At 51.3% G+C, this 20,263-nt stretch overlaps 1 protein-coding gene across 1 annotated transcript; it reads right to left on the bottom strand.

The window, feature by feature from the left end:
* Positions 1-1,241: 1,241 nt before the first annotated feature.
* Positions 1,242-14,526, bottom strand: Plpp7 (phospholipid phosphatase 7 (inactive)). The gene is made up of 2 exons (XM_075985792.1): positions 13,813-14,526; positions 1,242-2,460 (listed from the first exon to the last, which is right to left on the bottom strand). Exons 1-2 carry the CDS (start codon positions 14,261-14,263, stop codon positions 2,096-2,098), a joined length of 816 nt encoding a protein of 271 aa, XP_075841907.1. The 5' UTR covers positions 14,264-14,526; the 3' UTR covers positions 1,242-2,095.
* Positions 14,527-20,263: the final 5,737 nt, after the last annotated feature.

The raw sequence follows: 20,263 nt of genomic DNA, 5'->3' as shown, positions 1-20,263 counted from the left end.
TGACAGAGTCGCCAGTACTCTTACCTGCTAAGCCATCTCTCCCATCCCCCAAATACGTATGTTTAGAGAGCTGGAATGTGGCCCGGTTAGGAGAGAGCTTGCCTAGTGTGCATAAAACCCTGGTCCCATCCCCAGCACTGAGTACATTGGGTGTGGTGGCTCATGCCTTTAATCCCAGAATTTGGGAGGAAGAGGAAGACTATCAGAACTTTACAGTCAAAGACCTTGAACTCAGCCTGGGACACCTGATCACAAAAAAAAAAAAAGTATTTAGGGCTGGTGGTGGCATATACCTTTGAACCTAGTACACAGGAGGCAGAGGCAGGCAGATCTCTGAGTTCAAGGCCAGCTGGTCTAGTGTTGACAGGACAGCCAGGGCTGTACAGTAAGACTCTGTCTCAAAAGCAAAAAAATTTAGGTGAGGTCACACTGGAGGAGGGGCTGAGACAGCATGATTTGTTCTAAGATGAGAGAACTGGGGAGACACGGGCCCCAGAAGAGGATCATGGGAGATGGCAGAGGCATAGAGAGATGTGGTTGATGCCAAGGGGCATCAGGGATGGGCAGTCACCTCCACATGCTTAGAAGCAGCTGGTTCCCCCCCCCCACCCCGTGCTGCCCACTGGGGACTCTGGCACGCTCATCTGTGAAGAGAGCACTGCTCACCATGCTTCAGGGGTGTGCATGCTGCACTGCGCGCTGCTAGCTCCAGGAATATGGAGCCTCCGGCTCACCCCAGCACCAAGCGGGCCTGTGTCTCCTGCCTTATATTCCTCCCCTCCATCCTGACTCACTTTCACATTCTCTCCTGTGTGTGGATTCTGGGATCCTCACCCTGGCACCCTGCTCTGACTGACACACCACCTTCCCTCACGGTAGCTAGTAGGTCACCAGTCCATTTCCAGGGGACAGGATTCTAGCCTCTGGGGCTGAAGGAGGAGCCCTGGGAGGACTTGATGCTGGAGGTAGGGGCTTCAGACTTCTGGACCACTAAAGGAGCTTCCCAACCCTGCCTCAGGCAAAAGGGCAGTCCTGGTGGACCAAGCCCCCAGGCGGCCTGCAGGAGAAACTATGCACTAGAAGAGTCCAGGAGCAGGTCAGGCTTCCTGTTTTGGGGGACCTTTGCCCTCTTTGTTCCCTGACCAGTAGCACCAGGCACTGTCTGGGCTGAGAAAACCCACCATTCCCACCAGGGAATGCCACTGTGTCCCACACATCAAAAAGCACACAGGACAATGCCCTTTGCATATCACTGTATTGTCACCTGAAATGCGCAGTCCATAAGTGGCTGACTTGGAAACGACCTACTAGGTCACACAGGGCCCGGCCCCTGGGGACCGAAGCTGTGCCAGTGCCCAGAGACTGTGCAAGAGCCTTCTGCAGGCCTTGGCAAAGCCACTTGCTTTCCTCAGGCTTCAGAGCTGTGTGTTGTGAGAGAGACCAGCTCATGGCCAGGCCCTCTGGCTCCTGGGCAGCAGCTTCTCAAACTCACGAGGTTCTCGGCGGGTCAAAAGCTATTCCTGAAGAAAAGGTTCCTATGGTCAAACGCACTTAGGAACCACTGAGCTAAGCACAACCTGAACAGCTCGTTTTTGTATAGGACACATCAGTGCCTTTACAAAGAATCTATGTTTTGTGAACATCTACTGTGAGGGCAGCATGTAGTACTTCCCCAAATGCACTGGACCACAAGAGCCTTTCCCCGAGAAGGATCTTGCAGGCTGGGGCCCCCAGGCCCCCTGAGCTGTGACCACTGAGGGACTGGCACCTCTGCTGGGTCAGAGCTGAGGCTGTTTCACTGGCAGCACAGTACGACTGCTGTCACGGTGACGAGGGGACAAGCTCTGCCCCTTCTATGGCCATTTGGTTCTTGTCTGTTGTCTTCAGACAAAGACTGGAGGCTGAGCATGACAGTCCATGGAAGTCATCCTGGTTGCCTCAGAGTCCAAGTGACAGAGGCAGGAAGTCCACAGGACTAACAAGCCAGCCTCCAACCAGGATGGGGACGTCGAGTCAGTCCATCCCCAGTGAGACACTTCTAGCCACCTCTCTGGGACCAGCTCTGCCCAGAGCTGGGCGGGTGGTGGATGCAGGTTCACCAGGCAGAGATGAGCATCTGGCAGGTGTTGGAGGACAGCCACATGAGCTCCACCAGGCGGAACTGGAAGTAGCCAATGATGAAGCCCGAGATGACGTCTGTGATATGGTGGCGTCCGATCATCACCCGCGACAGGCCCACGCAGAAGGCCCAGAGCACCAGCAGCACGCGCAGGGGCACCGCCAGCACCAGGTGACTCAGGAAGAACTTGGAGACCATGGCGGCACGGCTAGCATGGCCAGCAGGGAAGGCATAGATGTCCATAGTGAGGTAGTCCAGCAGTCCAGGGCTCGTCTCATATGGGCCACGGCGCTTGATGAGTTTCTGTACCCCAGCCACCGTCATGATGTCCAAGAGCAGGGCTGTGGACAGGACACAGGGGCCTGGGTGTCAGCACCACTGGCTGGCCAAGCTCCAACCCTCATCCCCCCCCCAGGATCATTTCTGTCGGCCTCAGTGACCTCAGGGAACATTCCCACCCCAGGGCCTTTGCACTGGCCATTACTGTTACCTGGACTTCCCTTCTCTGGGTATCCACTTCCTTCCGCAGAGGAGCCACCCCTGGGGCTGTTTGTAGAAGCTCTAGCCCCAGTTCCCTCTCCTTGCTTCCTTTTTCTCACCACCTGACCATTTGATGTGTTTTTTCTTCCTTCCTACCCCCCTTGTATGTGTGTGTGTGCACGTTTGCACACAGAGGCCAGCAGTTAACGATGAATATTTTCTTCGGTTGCTATCCACCTTAGTTTTTGAGGCAAAGTCTCTCACTGAGCCTGCAATCAGGCTGAGAGTCAGTAAGCCTTAACGTCTTCCTGTCTTTGCCCTATACAGTGCTAGGGCTATAGGCATGTGTGCATGGCATGCTGGGGCTATAGGCATGTGTGCATGGCATGCTGGGGCTATAGGCATGTGTGCATGGCATGCTGGGGCTATAGGCATGTGTGCATGGCATGCTGGGGCTATAGGCATGTGTGCATGGCATGCTGGGGCTATAGGCATGTGTGTATGGCATGCTGGGGCTATAGGCATGTGTGCACGGCATGCTGGGACTATAGGCCTATAGGCATGTGTGCATGGCATGCTGGGGCTATAGGCATGTGTGCATGGCATGCTGGGGCTATAGGCATGTGTGCATGGCATGCTGGGACTATAGGCATGTGTGCATGGCATGCTGGGGCTATAGGCATGTGTACATGGATAAGCCCAGTTTTTTATGTGGGTGCTGTGGATTTGAACTCAGGTGCTCTTATCTGTTGAGCCATTTCTGCAGTCCCTCCTCACCCTCTGTTTTTTTGTTTTTTAGTTTGTTTAGTTTTTGTTTTGTTTTTGTTTTTCAAGACAGGGTCTCTCTGTGTAACAGCCCTGGTTGTCCTGGAACTCACTTTGTAGATTAGGGTGTTCTTTAACTAACAGAGATCCCCCTGCTTCTGCCTCCCGAGTGCTGGGATTAACGGCATTTGCCACCACTGCCCAGCTGATATTCTACTTTTTAAAATTTTTTTTGTCCTCTTTGCCCTCTGACATTTTGTTATTTCACTTTATCTGCTCCCCACCTCACCACTAGTGCCGGGTGTCACAGGCAGCTACAGGTACCTGCAGGGTTCCAGGGCTGAGATGCGGGGCCTGAGCTACGAACAGAATTCCTCTTACAGTTAGCGGAGCTCTCCCAGTCCCCTGGGCAGAGCTGTGGTAAAGCTGAAATCTGACTCCGGAACACATACTCAGCACTGTCGGAACACAGACGGTGACATTTGTGCAGCCTCAGCGCTGTGCTTCCAGGAGGCAAGGCTAGCCCTGAATTCACAGAGCTCCTGGCTTCCCCGCCAGGTGCTTGGATTACAGGCATGTACCACACACCTGGCTCTTGTGTGTAGCATTGTGAGGCACCCCTAAACTGCACTCCACAGCGGCCAGGCTACACATATTACCCCACCTCACAGAAGACTACAAAGTTGTGGGGTATGGAATATTCTCATCAATTTCTCCTTTCTGGAATGTTCTGCTCTTTCCCAACCTACTGCCTTTGGCTCCATTGTCTCCTTTAGGCCTCTGGGCTCATCCTGGTCTCACAGACAGGGTAGACACAGGCTGTGTGCTCTGTTCCACATCTCTGTAGTGGCCACTTCAGAACTTTGCTGAGCCTGTCTTGCCATAGGTCTGTCACCTGGCCCCACACAGAGCGGCAGTCTCCAAATGTTAGCTCAATCACTGGCTGGAAACTTGACTTGTAGGCTGGGCCCTTTTCCCATTTTAGAAGTTTAGGGGAATCTTTTGCCTCTGTCCTGAATCTGCTACCATCCCACTGTGTGGTTGTGCTGGGTTACTCTACCTCTTTGGGCCATGGGATGATGGCACTATGCCCAGTTACACTGCCTAGTCACAGTGGCTCCTAGGCTGCAGGTGGGGGGCATAGATAAACCCTTCCTGGCCAAAATGAAGACCTGGAGCTCACATCTTTCTGCTCTGGAGCCAGGGCTGTGTCAGAAGGCCCAGTCACACGGCCAGGTCAGGAGCTGAGTCTCAGGGAGTCTCCCCCTCCACTCCTCATGAGATACCAGTGAGGTCCCAGCACATATAAGTCCCTCTCTAGTGATAGCTGCAGACAGACCAGCAGTGTGGTAGAGCCACTGTGACTGTGTGACTCGGGATGTCACCTAGCTACCCCTACCTGTGAGGTGTAGATCGCAGATAGGGTGACTGGTGGTCCCATGCAAGGGATTTAGGAAGTGCCAAAGTGGGGAAGTCCCAGTATCTAGGTGTCATTTGGTCCAGCCTCAAAAGCCTGGCCCATCAAGAGGGTTGGGTGAATGGTGACCATTACTGGAGAATGCCTGGCCAGGATCCGCTCTCTCAAACCTCTCAGTGTTTGTCAATGGCTGACTCGGCCAACACGTTCACGGCCATGGGAAAGGACAGTGGCAGAGAATGGGTTTACCCTGCACAGGTACCTGGCTTCCATCCCCAGCGTGTGTGTGTGTGTGTGTGTGTGTGAGAGAGAGAGAGAGAGAGAGAGAGAGAGAGAGAGAGAGAGAGAGAGAGAGAGAAGAAGAAGAAGAAGAAGAAGAAGAAGAAGAAGAAGAAGAAGAAGAAGAAGAAGAAGAAGAAGAAGAAGAAGGGCCAAAAAGTGATAGTAATACATGCCTGTTGTCTCAGCACTTGGTAGACTGAGACAGGAGGATAATGAATTGAAGTCCAACCTGGGCTACATAATGAGACCTTGCCTCACAAGACATAGCAAACAAGTTGGAGCAGCTATTGGCTTCCACACCCAAGTTCTTGGGTCTGTCTGGCTCTTGAGATGAACAGGTGTGTGCCAGGCCTGGGGCAGTCTGTCAGGCTGCAGAGCTCCTAAGGGCCCAGGGGCAGACAGACAGACAGTCACCAAATGGTTGCAGAGAGCAGTGTTACTGGAGAGGTGGGGCCTGTGCACAAGCGCCTTGGTAGGCTGCAGCTGTCTGGGTGTGGAGGGCTAAGGACAAAGTGGCTGTGGGCTGTCCTCTCAATGCACAGGACAAGACAACTTTCCCTCCCTTCCTCCAGTGTGGCCAGCCCTGGGTGTGGTTGGGACTGTCGCATAATCTGAGGCCAGAAATAGAAGCAAACATTGCCATCCTCTGCGCTGAGAACTCTGCCTGTCTTGGATTTGCTAACCCACACCTCGCTCATCTCGCTCATCTCGGGTGGGGTAAAGTGCCTCCCAGTAGGGAGGAGGCTCAGTATGAAAGCCGCCTGCCTTTGATTTGCTGTGCTGCGGGGTGGGGGTGGGGGTCACCTTACTCCTTGGGCCTTACTGACACCCAGCAGGGCAGGGGCTGGGCACTTAGGATCCAGGATGAGAGACCAGACTCAAAGTTACCACTTACAGACTACATGAACTTTGCAAGCCAGTCTCTCCCTGTTCCCAGCCCTAGCTGATTCCATAGGGAGCAACGTGGAGCGCTCTTGAGAGTCCCCTCAGGCAGCCTAATGAACAGCACCTAGGACCCCAGCAGAGGCCCAGAGAGAAGCTGTGCTGTGTCCCCCTCTGAGCCACAGCGTTCACCTTTCCCACAGGGAAGCAGGGGCTGGTATCTGAGCGTTCCTGAGCCTGGCTGTCCTGAAGGCCTCCCTCCCGGCTTTAGGGGTGATGAGGGCCTGCCTCCTTCCTCCAGCTCAGCATCCCTCTGAGCCTGTGGTGGCCAGGAAAGTAGAGCACTGGAAAACTCTGGACAAGGCAGAGCCAGGTCCACTGCTATGTAGACCAGACGTAACGGGAGGATCTCACGCGGCCCCTTTAAGGTTTGGGCTGTTTTTCCCTTGAAGACCACCTTAGTCAGCTCACCCCTCTGCAGGCTAGGAAGAAGACAGGAAGGAGCGAGTGGGGGATGAGGCTGTTGGCCAGCAAGGAGCAGAGATATGTCCTAACATGACAGGGACAGGTCTGCGGGTTAAAGTCCCTGGTGCTTCTAGCCTGGAGGTGCCCCTGCCTCTGACTCCATCCTGGTGCTGGGAAGCTGAAGCTAAGGCTCCACAGCCTCCGGGAAGTGAACGGCAATAGGTCTGTATTATAGGACCTATTACCCACCTGGTAATAGGTGGTATTACCGCCTACCCACCTGGGTCCCAGACTTCTGCTTTTTAGGGCTCCCTCCTTGAGAAGTGATCAGCGGTGTGCATCTGGCTCCTGGTTAAGGGTGGCCACTGCTGTGTAACTCAGGACCCTGAATGCTGTGCAGCAACCCAGTGCCCTTCAAGGCCAGACAGAGACAACACACCATGGCTGAGTCTAGACAATGAGCGCCCAGCGCCACTGCAGACGACAAGGCCTCTGGGTATTTATAGCTACCCAGGGAGAGCGATGGGGCGGCTGTGCTAAGTGGAAACGGCCAACTACAAGACAGGATTTACAGTTATGCCATCAAAGGAGTGATGCAAGCCTGTGTCTGGATACAGAGAGGCCTGTGAAGTACGGGCCTGCCTGTTATCAGGGCTTCTCTGACCAGAGCTGGAAGGGTGGGATGTGTGGAGATGGAGGTTTTAAATTTTTAAATTGTCTCTCGGCACTCATTTCTTGGCCATGAATGCGCATTCTGTAGACAGGGTCTTTAAGTTATTCTTGACTGGGGATGTAGATTAGCAGATGCTTGCCCAGCACTCATGAAGTCCTGGGTTCAATCCGCAGCACTGCTTAAGATGGGTGTGGTGGTGCCCGGCAGGGGGTCAGGAGGTCAAGGTCATCCCTGGTTAGTAGTGAGTGTAAGGCCAGCCTGGGCTCCATGAGACCCTGCCCCCACCCTAGTTACTTTTACAGGATAGGACACACCATAGAATTCCTGCCACGAGGGACCTGGAACAATTAATTGAGTTCACAGACAGAGAAGCGGAGTGGGGCTTGTGGGGTTGCAGGTGAGTACAGTGGAAAGCTAGGACTTCCAGTTTTGTAAAAGGGTGAACTTCTGGGGATATGTGCTGGCGACATCTGTTGCTACACAGTAATGTTAATGCCAGTGAACTACGTGCTTAGAAAGGTTCAAATGACATTTTAATGACATATATATGTAACCACATTTGCCAAAAGTTATTTTTAAAATATCAAAGCAACATTCTAAAAGACATGGTCTCCCTGGGGAGCATCTAAATGAAGCGGACAGGTTGGGAGAAGGAAGGAAGACTGGGATGGGCCTGGCCTCTGGAATAGAGTTCCCTGCTCTGTCTTGAGGAGTGTGTGCATATGTGTAGGACTGTACACACGCAGTTACTATCTCTATTTCCTGAGAGTCCCTGCCACCCCTGTGCCATGCTAGGCTGCCATCGGGTGGGTCCTGGGCTGTCTTCTACTCTCCTGAACCAAGTGCTCTTCACAACGGACTGTCACAGAGCCTACGCTTTCTCAACACAGGAATCCGTAACAGAAGCCGGCTCCAGGATGTCACCAGGGTACCGTCTCGGCTGAGTGGTTGTGCAAATGCACTGGGCAGACCCGCTCTGCCCTGTATAGTGAATTCCTTTCTATCACCTGTCAGAACCCACACCAGGACTGGGTGGCTGAAGACCCCCAGGAAGCCGGCTGTCGCATCGTACCCCTAAAATAATACACGCAGTGTCCCACCTGTAGAGGTAGAAGCATATCAAACTGAAGATCTGAGATCAGCCTAGGTATCCTTAGTCAGGAGTAAGGCACATGTCCCTGAGAGCAAGAGCTGGTGGGCAGAGGATAGGAGAGGTGACAGACATATCCCTTACAGAGTGGGCTGAGGGCTGAGTGGGAAGCTCAAGGCTGAAGAGGCTTTGTCCTCTGTTCTTGGCAAAAGTGACTAGGGGACGAGACAAAATTGCAGGTTCGTGAGAGCAGAGCCACACCAGTCAAACACAACGGGGACGCTTGCTGTGTGCTGATGTATGCAGGGAGAGGGCCAGAGGCGTGGTGCCACTGGGAGGGACTAAGGGACAGGCCCACTTTCTTTGTGACCTATCTTCTGTGGACTGGAAGCTGGCATTAAGGCCACCATAGCCTTTGCCCCAAAGCACTTCCCCGGGACATCTGCCCAGCAAGCACCTGCTCACCCTCAGACTAACACTGTTGCTGGAGACAGGTGGATCCTGGGAGCTCACTGGCCTGCCAGACTAGCCAAATCAAGGGCCTATTCAAAACAATAGGATACCAGGCAGTTGAGGATGACACCAGAGAGACCTATGACCTCTACACACAGCAGACACCTGTACATGCACACCTACAAAACATGCACACACATCACTAGTTCCCTGAGTTGAACTCCTACCTGTAATCCCAGCATTTGGGAGGGGAAACAGGATGATTAGCTTGAGGCTAGCCTGGGTTATTGAGTGTGTGTGTGTGTGTGTGTGTGTGTGTGTGTGTGTGTGTGTGTGATCCTGTCTCAAAAAGCAAACAAGGGTGGGTCATGGAGGCACAGAACTGTAATCCTAGCACTTGGGATCAGAAGGTCCAAGGACTCAAGGCCAGCTTCAGCTACATAGTGAGTTTGAGGCCACCCTCGGCTACATAAGATCCTGTCTCGCAGGACGATGGTGGTGTGTGCCTTTAATCCCAGCACTCAGGAGGCAGAGGCAGGTGGATCTCTGTGAGTCTGAGGCCAACCGGGGAGCAAGTTCCAGGACAGACTCCAAAGCTACACAGAGAAACTCTGTCTTGAAAAACAAAATAAAACAAAAGATCCCATCTCAAAAGTTTCAAATGAATCCAATGAATAAAAACAACCCAACAAATAATAACTAAGCATTCGTTGTGATAAAACTCATTTGTATGCTAACCTAAAAAAAATCAAAGTAAAATAATAATAATAAAAATAATAATAAATAACTGGGTGAGGCTGTGGAGAGACTGAAATGCTTGTGCAGAGCCAGGAGAAAGTGATATGTACACTCACCGTGGAAAACATGAAAAATGGTTCTTCCAAACCATTAAATAGAGTCACTAGGTGACCCAACAATCTACTTCTAAGCAGCCAAAAGAGCCAGGAGTGGGGACTTGAGATGCACCCCTACAAACACCCACACCCCCTTGGCACCCCTGTCCCTGTCACAGCAACAGCGTTCGTAGGCACCAGGAAGTGGATCCTCTTATCCCTGGACAAATACAATGGGGTCCATTTGCACCGTGTAATATTATCCAGCCATGAAAAGGAGGGAAGTCAGGCTGGTGAGATGCTCAGTGGGTAAAGGTACCAAGCCTGATGACCTGAGTTCTATCCCCAGGACCATGAGACAGGAAGGAAGAACAGGCTACCACAGGCTGTCCTCTGACCACACACAACTGGGCTCCACACAATGCACCATGGCATTCATTCTCTCCCCAGAAAATGTTTAAAAATGTTCTTGAAAGAAAGACAACCCTGCTAGATACTCAGGACAAACCCTGAAGGCTTCAAGCTAAGTGAAGTAAGTTGGTCACAGAAAGACAAATGCCAGATAAATCCACGCATAGGAAGCCTCTGTCTCTGTGGTTATATTCAGACAGAAAAGAGCCAGTTGCCACCAAGGGCTGGGTTGGGGTGGATTAGGAGCTTTGTGTAACAGAGGGGAGATGAGGGACACGGGGTGGGGGGGCTGGCGGCAGAGCTTCAGCAGGGGCAGACAATATGTCCTGTGGGCAGACAATAGTGATGATTTCACAACACTGAAGATGTAGTTAAGACACTGAACTGTACATTCACAACACACTAAAATATCTCCACACACAGATTGAATAAATAAATGTAATAGAAATTTTAAATGTCAGCACGCTTTTAATCCCAGCACTTGAAAAGCAGAGGCAGCTGGATCTCTGTGAGTTCGAGGCCAGCCTGGCATACATAGTAAGTTTCAGGATAGCCAGGGCTACACAGAGAAACTTGTCTTAAACAAACAAACAAACGAACAAATAAATAGATGTTTAAATATCAGTTTGGGGGTGAGGAGATGGCACAGTCAGTAATGTTCTTGGCATGCCAACAGGAGGCCATAAATTCAGAGGCTCTGAAATCTCTGCACCGTGGTGGCAGAGACAGGTGGCTCACTGAGCTCACTAGCCAGCCAGTCTAGCCTACTTGTGCACTTCAGGCTGGGAGAGATCCTGTGTTAAAGAATGGGGAGGAAGGGCGAGGGCTGACTCAGGAGGGAGTGGCACTATTTGAAAGGGTTGGGAGCTGTGGCCTTGTTGGGAAAGTGTATCACTGGGGGTGGGCTTTGAGGTTTAAAAAGCCCAATCAGGCTCAGGGTCTCTCTGCTGCCTGCATGTCTGGATGGAGAACTCTTCCTGCCTGTGTGCTGCTATGTCTTACCACTAGGACAATGGACTAGATGTCTGAAACTTTAAGCAAACCCCAACTAAATCTCTTTTTATAAGAGCTGCTGTGGTCATAGTGTCTCTTCGCAGCAATAGAACACTGGCTAAGACAGCCTGCACACACCATGCCATGTTCATAGGAAAGTCACTAAAGGACTTGGTTGGAGAGATGGCTCAGCAGTTAAGAACATTGGCTGCTCTTCCTGCGGACCTGGGTTCAATTCCCAGCACCCATATGGGACCTCACAACTGTCTCTAACTCCAGTTCCAGGGGATCTGACTCCCTCACACAGACATGAAATTGAAAAATGAAAATTATGCCCTGGCAATGCTGAAGCACGCATGGGCAGCCCCATATGAATGGTTCTGTTGAACTTGTCCATATTGGGTTTCATGGTCTAAGATGATGAGGACGACTGACCAGGTCTCTTCCTTAAGAGGGCACCAGATCTCAGTACAGATGGTTGTGAGCCGCCATGTCGTTGCTGGGAATTGAACTCAGAACCTCTGGAAGATCCATCTCTCTAGCCCACTCACACAGACATACAGGCAGGCAAATCACCAATGCGCATAAAGTAAAAATAAATAAAATCAGCTGGCAGTGATGGTGCACACCTTTAATCCCAGCACTCCAGATGCAGAGGCAGGTGGATCTCTGTGAGTTTGAGGCCAGCTGGGTCTACAGAGCAAGTTCTAGGACAGTCAAGGCTGCACACAGAAACGCTGTCTTGAAAACTAAAAATAAATAAATAAACAAATCATTAAAAAAAAAAGATTTGGACCATGTAAGAAGGCACAAGCCACTTTCCACCTGGGACCATGACCTGGCTCCCTGTAGGGTCATCCAGCCTGGTGCTTAGGGGAGGGACAATGAAGGTGATGGGGGTCACTGCACTCGCAGTGACCTTGTGGGAGGCTGACCTAGTGACAATGACAATGCCACCATGATGATAGCCATGCTCACCTAAGTGCCTCCTAGCCTTAGCACATGCTAAGCCCTTATGCTGATACTGCCTTCAAACACCCTAACAACCCATTTGACAGACGAGGGAACTGAGGCTCCAAGAGGTGAAGGCACTTGCCTGTGGCCACAGTCTTCAGCGGCTCCAACTAGGTCTTCTGGACTAGGGCTGGAGGTTGGAGGACCATCAACATGTGGGACCTTCTGAGGCCCCACTCCTGTTTTCTACCACGTCCAATCTGCCCCTAGGGGTCCTGGCTGTAGGCACGAGACCTCACCCTCAGCCCAGAGGTTTCCTGGGCACTGACCACATGCCCTGTGCTCTGAGTGAGGGCTGAGCTGGACAGATGCCTCCAGACCCTGCAGTTCTAGTAATGGTGACACCACGCATTGTGCTTCCCCAGCTCCCTTCCTGTTGTCCAGGGCACGGATCAGGAAACTGAGATTTAGAGGTGAGAACCGACTTTATCAACACTGTTTCCACAGTAATGGGAGGGGAGGCAAACAGAGTCCAGCCTGATCAAGGCCTAGGCTCCAGGGGTGACAGTACCCGAGGGCATCAGAAGGGTAACAGGCCTGCTCCTCAGTGGAGGATGGCTGTCCAGGGTCCCTCCTGGCAGCTGAGCTCTGAACTGTGGGGGGCCAAACACACCTGGCTATTTTTTTTTTTTTTGGTTAGCCTGGAACTTGCTTTGTAGACCAGGCTGGCCTTGAACTCAGCTTCACCTACTTCTGCATCCCAAGTTTTGGGATTAAAAGCATGTGCTACCATGCCCAGATTGTTGTCGGTGTTTTGACACTGTCTCATGTAGCTTAGGTTAGCCTCAAACTATGTAGCCAAGAATGGCTTTGAACTTGTGATCTTCTTGCCTCTTCATCCTGAGTGCTAGGATTTGGAAACATGTCACCATGGCGGGTTTGACGTGTCCTGAGCATGGGACCCATGGCTTTGTCCATACTAGGCAAGCACTCTATCTGTTGAGCCCCAGTTGCCCGCCTTGTTATCTGTCATGTTTTTCTCCCACTAGGCTAAGATGCTGGAGACCACATTCCATGTAGGGGCAGTGGCTCCAGAGGTGTATGCTGGCTCCTGCATGTTCAAAGCCACTCCCCCATCCAGTTTGCTGGGGGGCCCTTGCTCTACCACATTAGAGGCTTGTCCATTTCTGGGGCAGCCGGGTTTTCACTGAAACTCCTTCCAGAATCAGAGGAGCCACCTTTTCCTGGACCTCATGCAGAGGGTGGGAGCAAAGACTCACAGAGCACCCTAGGGACCCAGAAGTGCCAGGAGGATGAGTTGGGTATCACCTCCAGGTAAAGGGGATGGTTTGCTTTCCACATGGCCACCACAAGGCAACTGGCACATGGCTGTGCCAACCTGGAGGGTTAGAGGCCAAGACTTTAGCAAAGGAAACTGACCATCAGACTCCCTCCTCCAGAGACATCCGTGAGAACGAGCAAGCTAGTACTCCAGGAAGATCAGCGTGTATAAGTAGGGGACCTTAGGTGGGTCCCTTGAACCTTCAGACTCTAGAAAAATTCTGGGCAATTTGTAGGGTCTCTGAACTGAGCATGGAGGAGAGGACAACCGGGGGGGGGGCAGCCCAGTACTGTCTGTAAGTGGTCAGAACAATGATTTGACAGTGACATCCCTCTAGGTCACTCAGAAGAGCCCTCAATCTCACCCCGTAGTTTTGGCTTCTTTGTACTCTGCCTGGGCAGCAGCAGGGTGCAGGGAACTGGCCCCCAGGGTTGCATGCAAGACTCTGTATGCTCAAGGCCCCCCAGTGTGCAGGGGGCCCTTGCCTCACCACTCTAGAGGCTTGTCTGTTTCTGGGGCACCCTTCCTGCCTAACCTCATTAGATGAGTTCCTTAGTTTCTCAGGGAACCTGCTGATCCTGGAAGGGGTGGGGCTGCGTCCTCCCCAAAGGCCTGGCGAGACCAGGTGACAGGTGGCCAGCAGGCACACTCACCTAGTAGCAGGTTCATGAGCACCTCCTGGCCTGCCAGGGTGCTGCTTCTCACCAGGCAGAGAATGGTGCCCCCGATCCAAGGGATGCCATGGCCTGTGATGCCAATGAGCTTGACCATGGAGCGGGCACTGGCCCAGGATGCAGCCCGGCCGGCACACACCCCTAGTCGCTTGGACATGCAGATGTCAATGGCCAGGAGGGAGTTGAAGGCGATGCCCTTGAATGAAGGGTTCAGCTGCATGCAGTCCTCCTCCGGCAGCTGCTGAGACTGGCGACGCTCCCGGGCCCCGTCGCTGGAGGGTGGGGGCTGTGTCGAGGGCCCTGAGGCCTTCCTACCTGAGCTTCTGGGCTCCTGGGTTCCCTTGGGGGGCTGGTTCAGGGACAGGAACTCAGCCCGGTTGAGGACATTGTTGCGGTCTCTGGCACGGGCCCGGCTCTGGGAAGCTGGCATGGTGACCTCACTCACTCTGAGAAGGCCAGTCTCAGCCCAGTTCCAAGGGCCTTCTCCCAGAAGACAAGAGCCGCCACCTTCTCTGTAGCAGCTGTTAAATATAGAGAGGAGGATAGCACATGGCTATTTACCTCCGACTGACACCCGGCTCCGAGGGGACGTCAGTGCCAGCTGGGCAGCCAATGGAGCCCACCCTTGCGGGGCCAGAGCCAATAGAGCCACCCGAGAGGCGGATGAGTCCACAGCTGAGGCCTGGCTGCCTCGGGCCTGGGCTATTTAAATCTGCCAATGGCTGGTTCTCGAGCTCTGAAGAACTCTGGGAAATGTAGTCCATTTTTTGGCTTCAGCAGCGGCCTCCCCTCTGGACTCTGGCCCTAGCAAGAGATGGACCCAAATTAACTTGCTTTTTTCAGTTGTAACCTTGACCAATCCAGACCCTTAGTAGCCAGGCCCTCCTATTTATTCCCCTGACTGGGAGGTGGAAACCTAGTTCCAGGGACTGGAGGGAGTTCTTGATCTCACAACTACCCTCGTAGAAAGAACATTCAATTTCCAGGTCCGATTATCTTCTTTTCTTCCTTCCTTCCTTCCTTCCTTCCTTCCTTCCTTCCTTCCTTCCTTCCTTCCTTCCTTCCTTCCTTTATCTCTTTCTCTCTCTCTCTTTCTTTCCTTCATTCCCTCCCTCTCTCCCTCCTCCCCCCCTTCCTTCCTTCCTTCTCCTCCTCCTCTTCCCTTTTTTTTTTGTTTTTTTGTTTTTTGAGACAGGGTTTCTCTGTGGTTTTGGAGCCTGTCCTGGAACTAGCTCTTGTAGACCAGGCTGGTCTCGAACTCACAGAAATCCGCCTGCCTCTGCCTCCTGAGTGCTGGGATTAAAGGCGTGCGCTACCACCGCCCGGCTCCTCTTCCCTTTTTTAAAATCTGGGGTTGAGTTTACTGTAAAGAATCACGGTGCAGTCAAACGGCTGTTTGTGAGCCTGGCTTTCCATTAGAGAGATGGATAATTAATTGGGAAAAGATCTGCCTCTTAGAGGCTGCCTCTAGTACTTGGAACTGTTACAAGGGTCTTAAGTACCCACACATAGCCACTGAGATCCAGGCTCTGTGCTAGGGTTGGGCACACTACAGAGTGAAGCTGGCCTTTCCCCAACAATCAGGAAGATCAAGGTTCCCTACAGATTAATCAGACGAGACATAAATGACCACAACTGTAGGAAGGCCCTGCAGGACCCAGGCCTGGAGGGGCTGGCTGATGAAGGAAGCACACACGTGAGAAGCTGAGGGGGAGAGACTGTCCTGTAGGAAGGATGAAGCATCGGTTGTTGGTACATGGGAAAGGAGAGAAGGGGGTGCATCCCAGAGGGTACCCCAGAGGGCAGCTAGAGAGGCCCTGATGAGCATATGGGGCTTGAGGGAGGCCTCCTGCAGCTCCCCTGGTAGTAGCTAAAACTGATGCCCGCAGCCCTCTGAGGCGGCCTGGCCCTAGGCTGCTGATGGGAGATACTCAGTGTGATTGGCTAAACAGTGAAAAGTAGCCACTTGGGCTCATCACATTGGGATTATGGTTTGTCTCCTGCCAAGTTCAGCCCGAAACACAGCCTATGCATAAAGGCCCAGAACTACCAGAGAAACTTTCAAGGACAAGGAACCAATTCAGGTCCTGTTGGCTCTAATTTCAGCAGACCAGTCCAGGCTCTAGAGGCAGGAACACAGGGATCCATCTCACACCAGCGGCAAGATCTCGCTCAGCCCATCACTCCTCTGAGCCTTGTTACTTCTTCCTGTAACAGGCATCATCGTGCCCACCTTGTAGGACTGTGGAAGGCACTCAAATAGAAGATGTTTCCATGTGACATTGAGTGAAGTCTCCTCTTCCTTCAGTAGGACTCAGCACACGGCCTGACTCTGTCCCATTCTTGACTGGTATGAGGCAAGTATCCAATTTTAGTGTGGGGTTCCTTGCAAAATCCAGTCACATACAGCTTGGCTAAACTAGGTACCCATTCCTCCTCTTCTAGAATGTTCATTTCAAGCCAAGCATGGGGTGAGAGAGCCACCACACATGTCCTCTCGGGTGTGGCAACAAGACATGAGCTCTCTCATCTTGGACTCCAGGCAAGTTGTTCTTGCCTGGAAAATGATCAATAACGGACATATGTTTGGTTTTGAATAAGTGAGTTTATTAAGTATAAAGCAAGTCAAAGAAAAAGAATAAATAGCAAATAACAGAGAAAGAGGGATAATGGTTTGAAGGAGGTGTCCCTCATAGCCTCAGACATCTGAATACTTGGTGATCCTGAAACATCAGACACTGTTAAGGAGGCTTAAGTGGCCTTATTGGATGTGTTTAAAGACTCATGCCATTTTGAGTTCACTCTCTTTTTGTGCTTGTGGTCCAAGATGTGAGCCCTCAGCTTGCTGCTGCTGCCGTCAACAAGCCTTTGCTCCACCCTCTGGAACCATAAGCCCAAATAAACTCTTCTGTAAGTCGCCTTGGTCATGGCGTTTTATCACAGCAACAGGAAAGTGACTGAGATAGATAGGAAGATGGATGGGTGGGTGGGTGGAAGGATGGATGGATGGATGGGTGGATGGGTGGGTGGGTGGAAGAAAGGATGGATAGAAGGATGGATGGAAGGATGATGGATGGGAGGAAGGATGGATGGAAAGATGGGTGGATGGAAAGATGGGTGGATGGATGGAAGGAAGGATGGATAGATGTAAGGAAGGAAGGATGGAAGGATGGATAGATGTAAGGAAGGAAGGATGGATGGATGGATGACAGGCAGTCAAACAGATGACAAAACATCATCATATTGAATACTTAAAGCATCCCGCAGAAATTGAGTGGGACACCACCTTTGGGACAGTCAGCTGGTGTCCCTGACAGAGTGGGTTCTGGACAGAGAAGAGTGACCCCTTGGGCTAGGCTTCCAAGTAAGAGAACAAATACAAACACACAGAGATGCCATCATCAAAGTGGGCACTGACAACATCTAGCAGGAACCACCCTGGAAGCTGAGGCAGCTGGAGTTCCCGCTGAGTTCTCTCTCCGTGGGTGATGTCTTTCCAATTGCAGACACTTTGACATCTCTGGGTAAATAGTAGTAACATCTGTTGGTAACCTTTCACCTTTCAGCTGTGCTCAAGAACCTGCTTTTATTTTCCATCTGAGACAGAGTCTCACTATGCAGACCATGCTGGTCTTGAACTCACAGAAATCCATTTGCCTCTGCCTCCAAAAGCAGGGGATTAGCGATGGGTGGAAGCCTATCTGTTTTCTTCCTTTCCTGTCTCAGGGTCTGAGGGCCACCCATCCCCAGACAAGGAGTCTTGGAGGGAACTTTGGAACAAACATACTTAGGTTTGAAATGGGGTGGGGAGGCCCTACTTCCAAAGCCAGCCTCAGGGAACTGGAACAATATGAAAATGTCCCGATATAATGTACATTACACAGGGGGACCCTATGTCCTGAAGGGGAGTGCCCAAATGTGCGGACACTGGGAAGTATACTTCAACTGACTGACGCCATTCAACCAAGAAGCGGTCATGCTGACCCCACTGTACAGATATGGACGTTGAGTCTCAGAGAGGTGAAGGCATCTAGTCGAGAACTGAAAAGAAGCAAGACCCAGACTCCTAAGCAGTCTCCAGGATAGGGACATTGAAGCCTTCCCGCTTATATTCTTCAGTCCACAGGGACTGGAAATGTTTGATCAATTCTCTGCCAGGAAAGTCACCTTACCCTCCAGGGTGGGGCCATGACCTGGACTGGCTTCATCAGGGGCTGAGGAGCCCAGACAGCCAGGACTATTAATGCCTAAGGCTGTGTCAGCGTTTTCTTCTGGCTGGAGTGGCCAGTAAGTTCTGTGGAGGCCACGGGGTCCAGTTTAGCCTGTCAGTGGTTAAGACAGACCGTGGAAAGCAACAGTCCTAGGTTCAATCCGTGGCTTAGCCACCATCAACTGGGTGGCCACAGGCAAACCATCCTACCCATCAGAACCCTGTAAAAACCTCACTCAGCACAGGTGATGCTGTCTTCCCGTGTGACCAGGACCCCACTACTCCTCTTTCTGCTGGGAGAGCGCTGGTTATTTTCACAGACGGCTGAGAAGCAAGTACCATGTCTCAATTCATAAACCTTCACCAGCACCCACTACAGGACACAGTCCAACTTCTCAACAGTCTTGGCATTCCCTCAGTTATTCAGACAATGATTTCATTGATCTCCTCCCGCAGATTAGCTGCAGAGACAGGGCACACATCCTTGAAATGATGAGGTACTTAAAAGACAGTAAAATATCACCAATAAATATTCTTTTTGCCATCAGAAGTTCATTTGATTTGATTTTTCGAGACAGGGTTTCTTTGTGTCATTCTGGCTGTCCTAGAATTCTCTCTGTAGGCCAGGCTGGCCTCAAACTCAGAGGGATTCACCTTCTTCTGCTTCTGGAGTACTAGGGTTAATGTACTGGCAAAATGTTAGTTTTTGCTACAATAAACTTAATTATTATTACAGATGACAGTTATAATCCTATCACTCGAAAACTAATACATTAACATAGGTGGAATACTTGTTTCATTTCCAATTATTGCAACATTTCTGTTTTAATAAACAGAAAGTAAAAAGCAAATACTATCCATGTATATTGTATCTATTTGCATATATAAAAACACATTTAAAATATGATTACATTTTAGAATATGACTTATCTTTTTTACTTAAAAATAAATTTGACCATGTTTCCATGACCTTCAATCTCGTCCTTTTTCTTTTTTTTTTAATGTATGGATGTTTTGCCTGCATGCATGTCTCTGTACCACATGTGTACCTGGTGCCTGCAGAGACCAGAAGAGGGTGCTAGATCCCCTGGAACAGGAGTTACAGTCATGAGTGGCCATGTGGGTGCTGGGAAATGAACCCAGGTCCTCTGGAAGAGCAGTTAGAGCTTTTAACCACTGAGCCATCTCTTCAGCCTCCTATTATTTCTTAATAACTGCCGTTTTGTCACATAGAGAGGCCATCACCTACGTAAGAGCCCCTCCATCATTCCTGCTTTTGTTTTGTAGCTACTGTCTTCAAAACTACTGTGGAGTGAGCATACTCGCACACACGTCCCTGCGTTCCAGAACTACTGTGGGGTGAACATACTTACAACACGTTCCTGTGTTCAGGAACTACTGTGGGTGAGCATACTCGCAAACACTTCCCTGTGTTCAGGAACTACTGTGGGTGAGCATACTCACACACACGTCCCTGCATTCAGGAACAGGATGTAAACAAGCACAAGCCAAACAAGATGCTGTGGTTTGTTGGGCTACCGTGAGCTGCTGCTGTGTCTGAACACAGGAAGCAAGAGGACAGCACCCTCTTTCCACTTTAAAGGACAAAGCGTTCTGAGTGGTGACATCATGTTGAGGCCACAGTTACCAGGGCCAGAGCTGAGACTTAAGCTGCTGGTCTCACACACTCTTGGTGACAGAGATGTGTTTCTGGCCACATGTACCCTACAGTATCTCTGTCCCCTGCCTGTGTGGTCTCACATCTCACTTCCTGAGTCCTACTGTGTGCAAGGATCCACAGGGAGTACAAAGGGGAATGTGCCACAGACGACCTGGCTCCCCCGAGTTCCTGCCTCCCTGGCATAGCCCTGAGCCATGCTGCATGCACCATGGACTGTGGAGAGTTGAAGCTAAGTGCGTCGGACCCAGGGCTCGGTTGTTGTGTATGTAACAAAGCTTTTCCTGGGGAGACACAACACACACATCTACCATCCTAGACAGGGAGCCCACCACAGATCAACGTACGGATACCGCCAAAGTCCAACTTAGTGAACCATGAGTTTTATTGGGATTACTTCCAGGAATATGGATGGGGGGGGTAACTTACAGGGGCAGAAGTGACTCAAAGACAGCTGCATCACCAAGACCCACCCCAGCAGGAGTGACAACTCACAAAGCTGGGAACTTGGAGCACACTGCGCAGCCTGGAGGCTCTCAGGA

Source organism: Microtus pennsylvanicus, chromosome 9 (assembly GCF_037038515.1).
Source record: "Microtus pennsylvanicus isolate mMicPen1 chromosome 9, mMicPen1.hap1, whole genome shotgun sequence".
Lineage (NCBI taxonomy): Eukaryota > Metazoa > Chordata > Mammalia > Rodentia > Cricetidae > Microtus > Microtus pennsylvanicus.
The sequence above is the reverse complement of the archived record's forward strand: the minus strand, read 5'-3'. Positions and strand labels throughout refer to the sequence as shown.

Coding starts and splice junctions, on each gene's coding strand:
- Plpp7 (XM_075985792.1), bottom strand. CDS start 14,263: ATGCCAGCTTCCCAGAGCCGGGCCCGTGCCAGAGACCGCAACAATGTC. Junction 2,461..13,812: donor GCTCATGAACCTGCTACTAG/GTGAGTGTGCCT, acceptor TCCTGTCCACAG/CCCTGCTCTTGGACATCATG.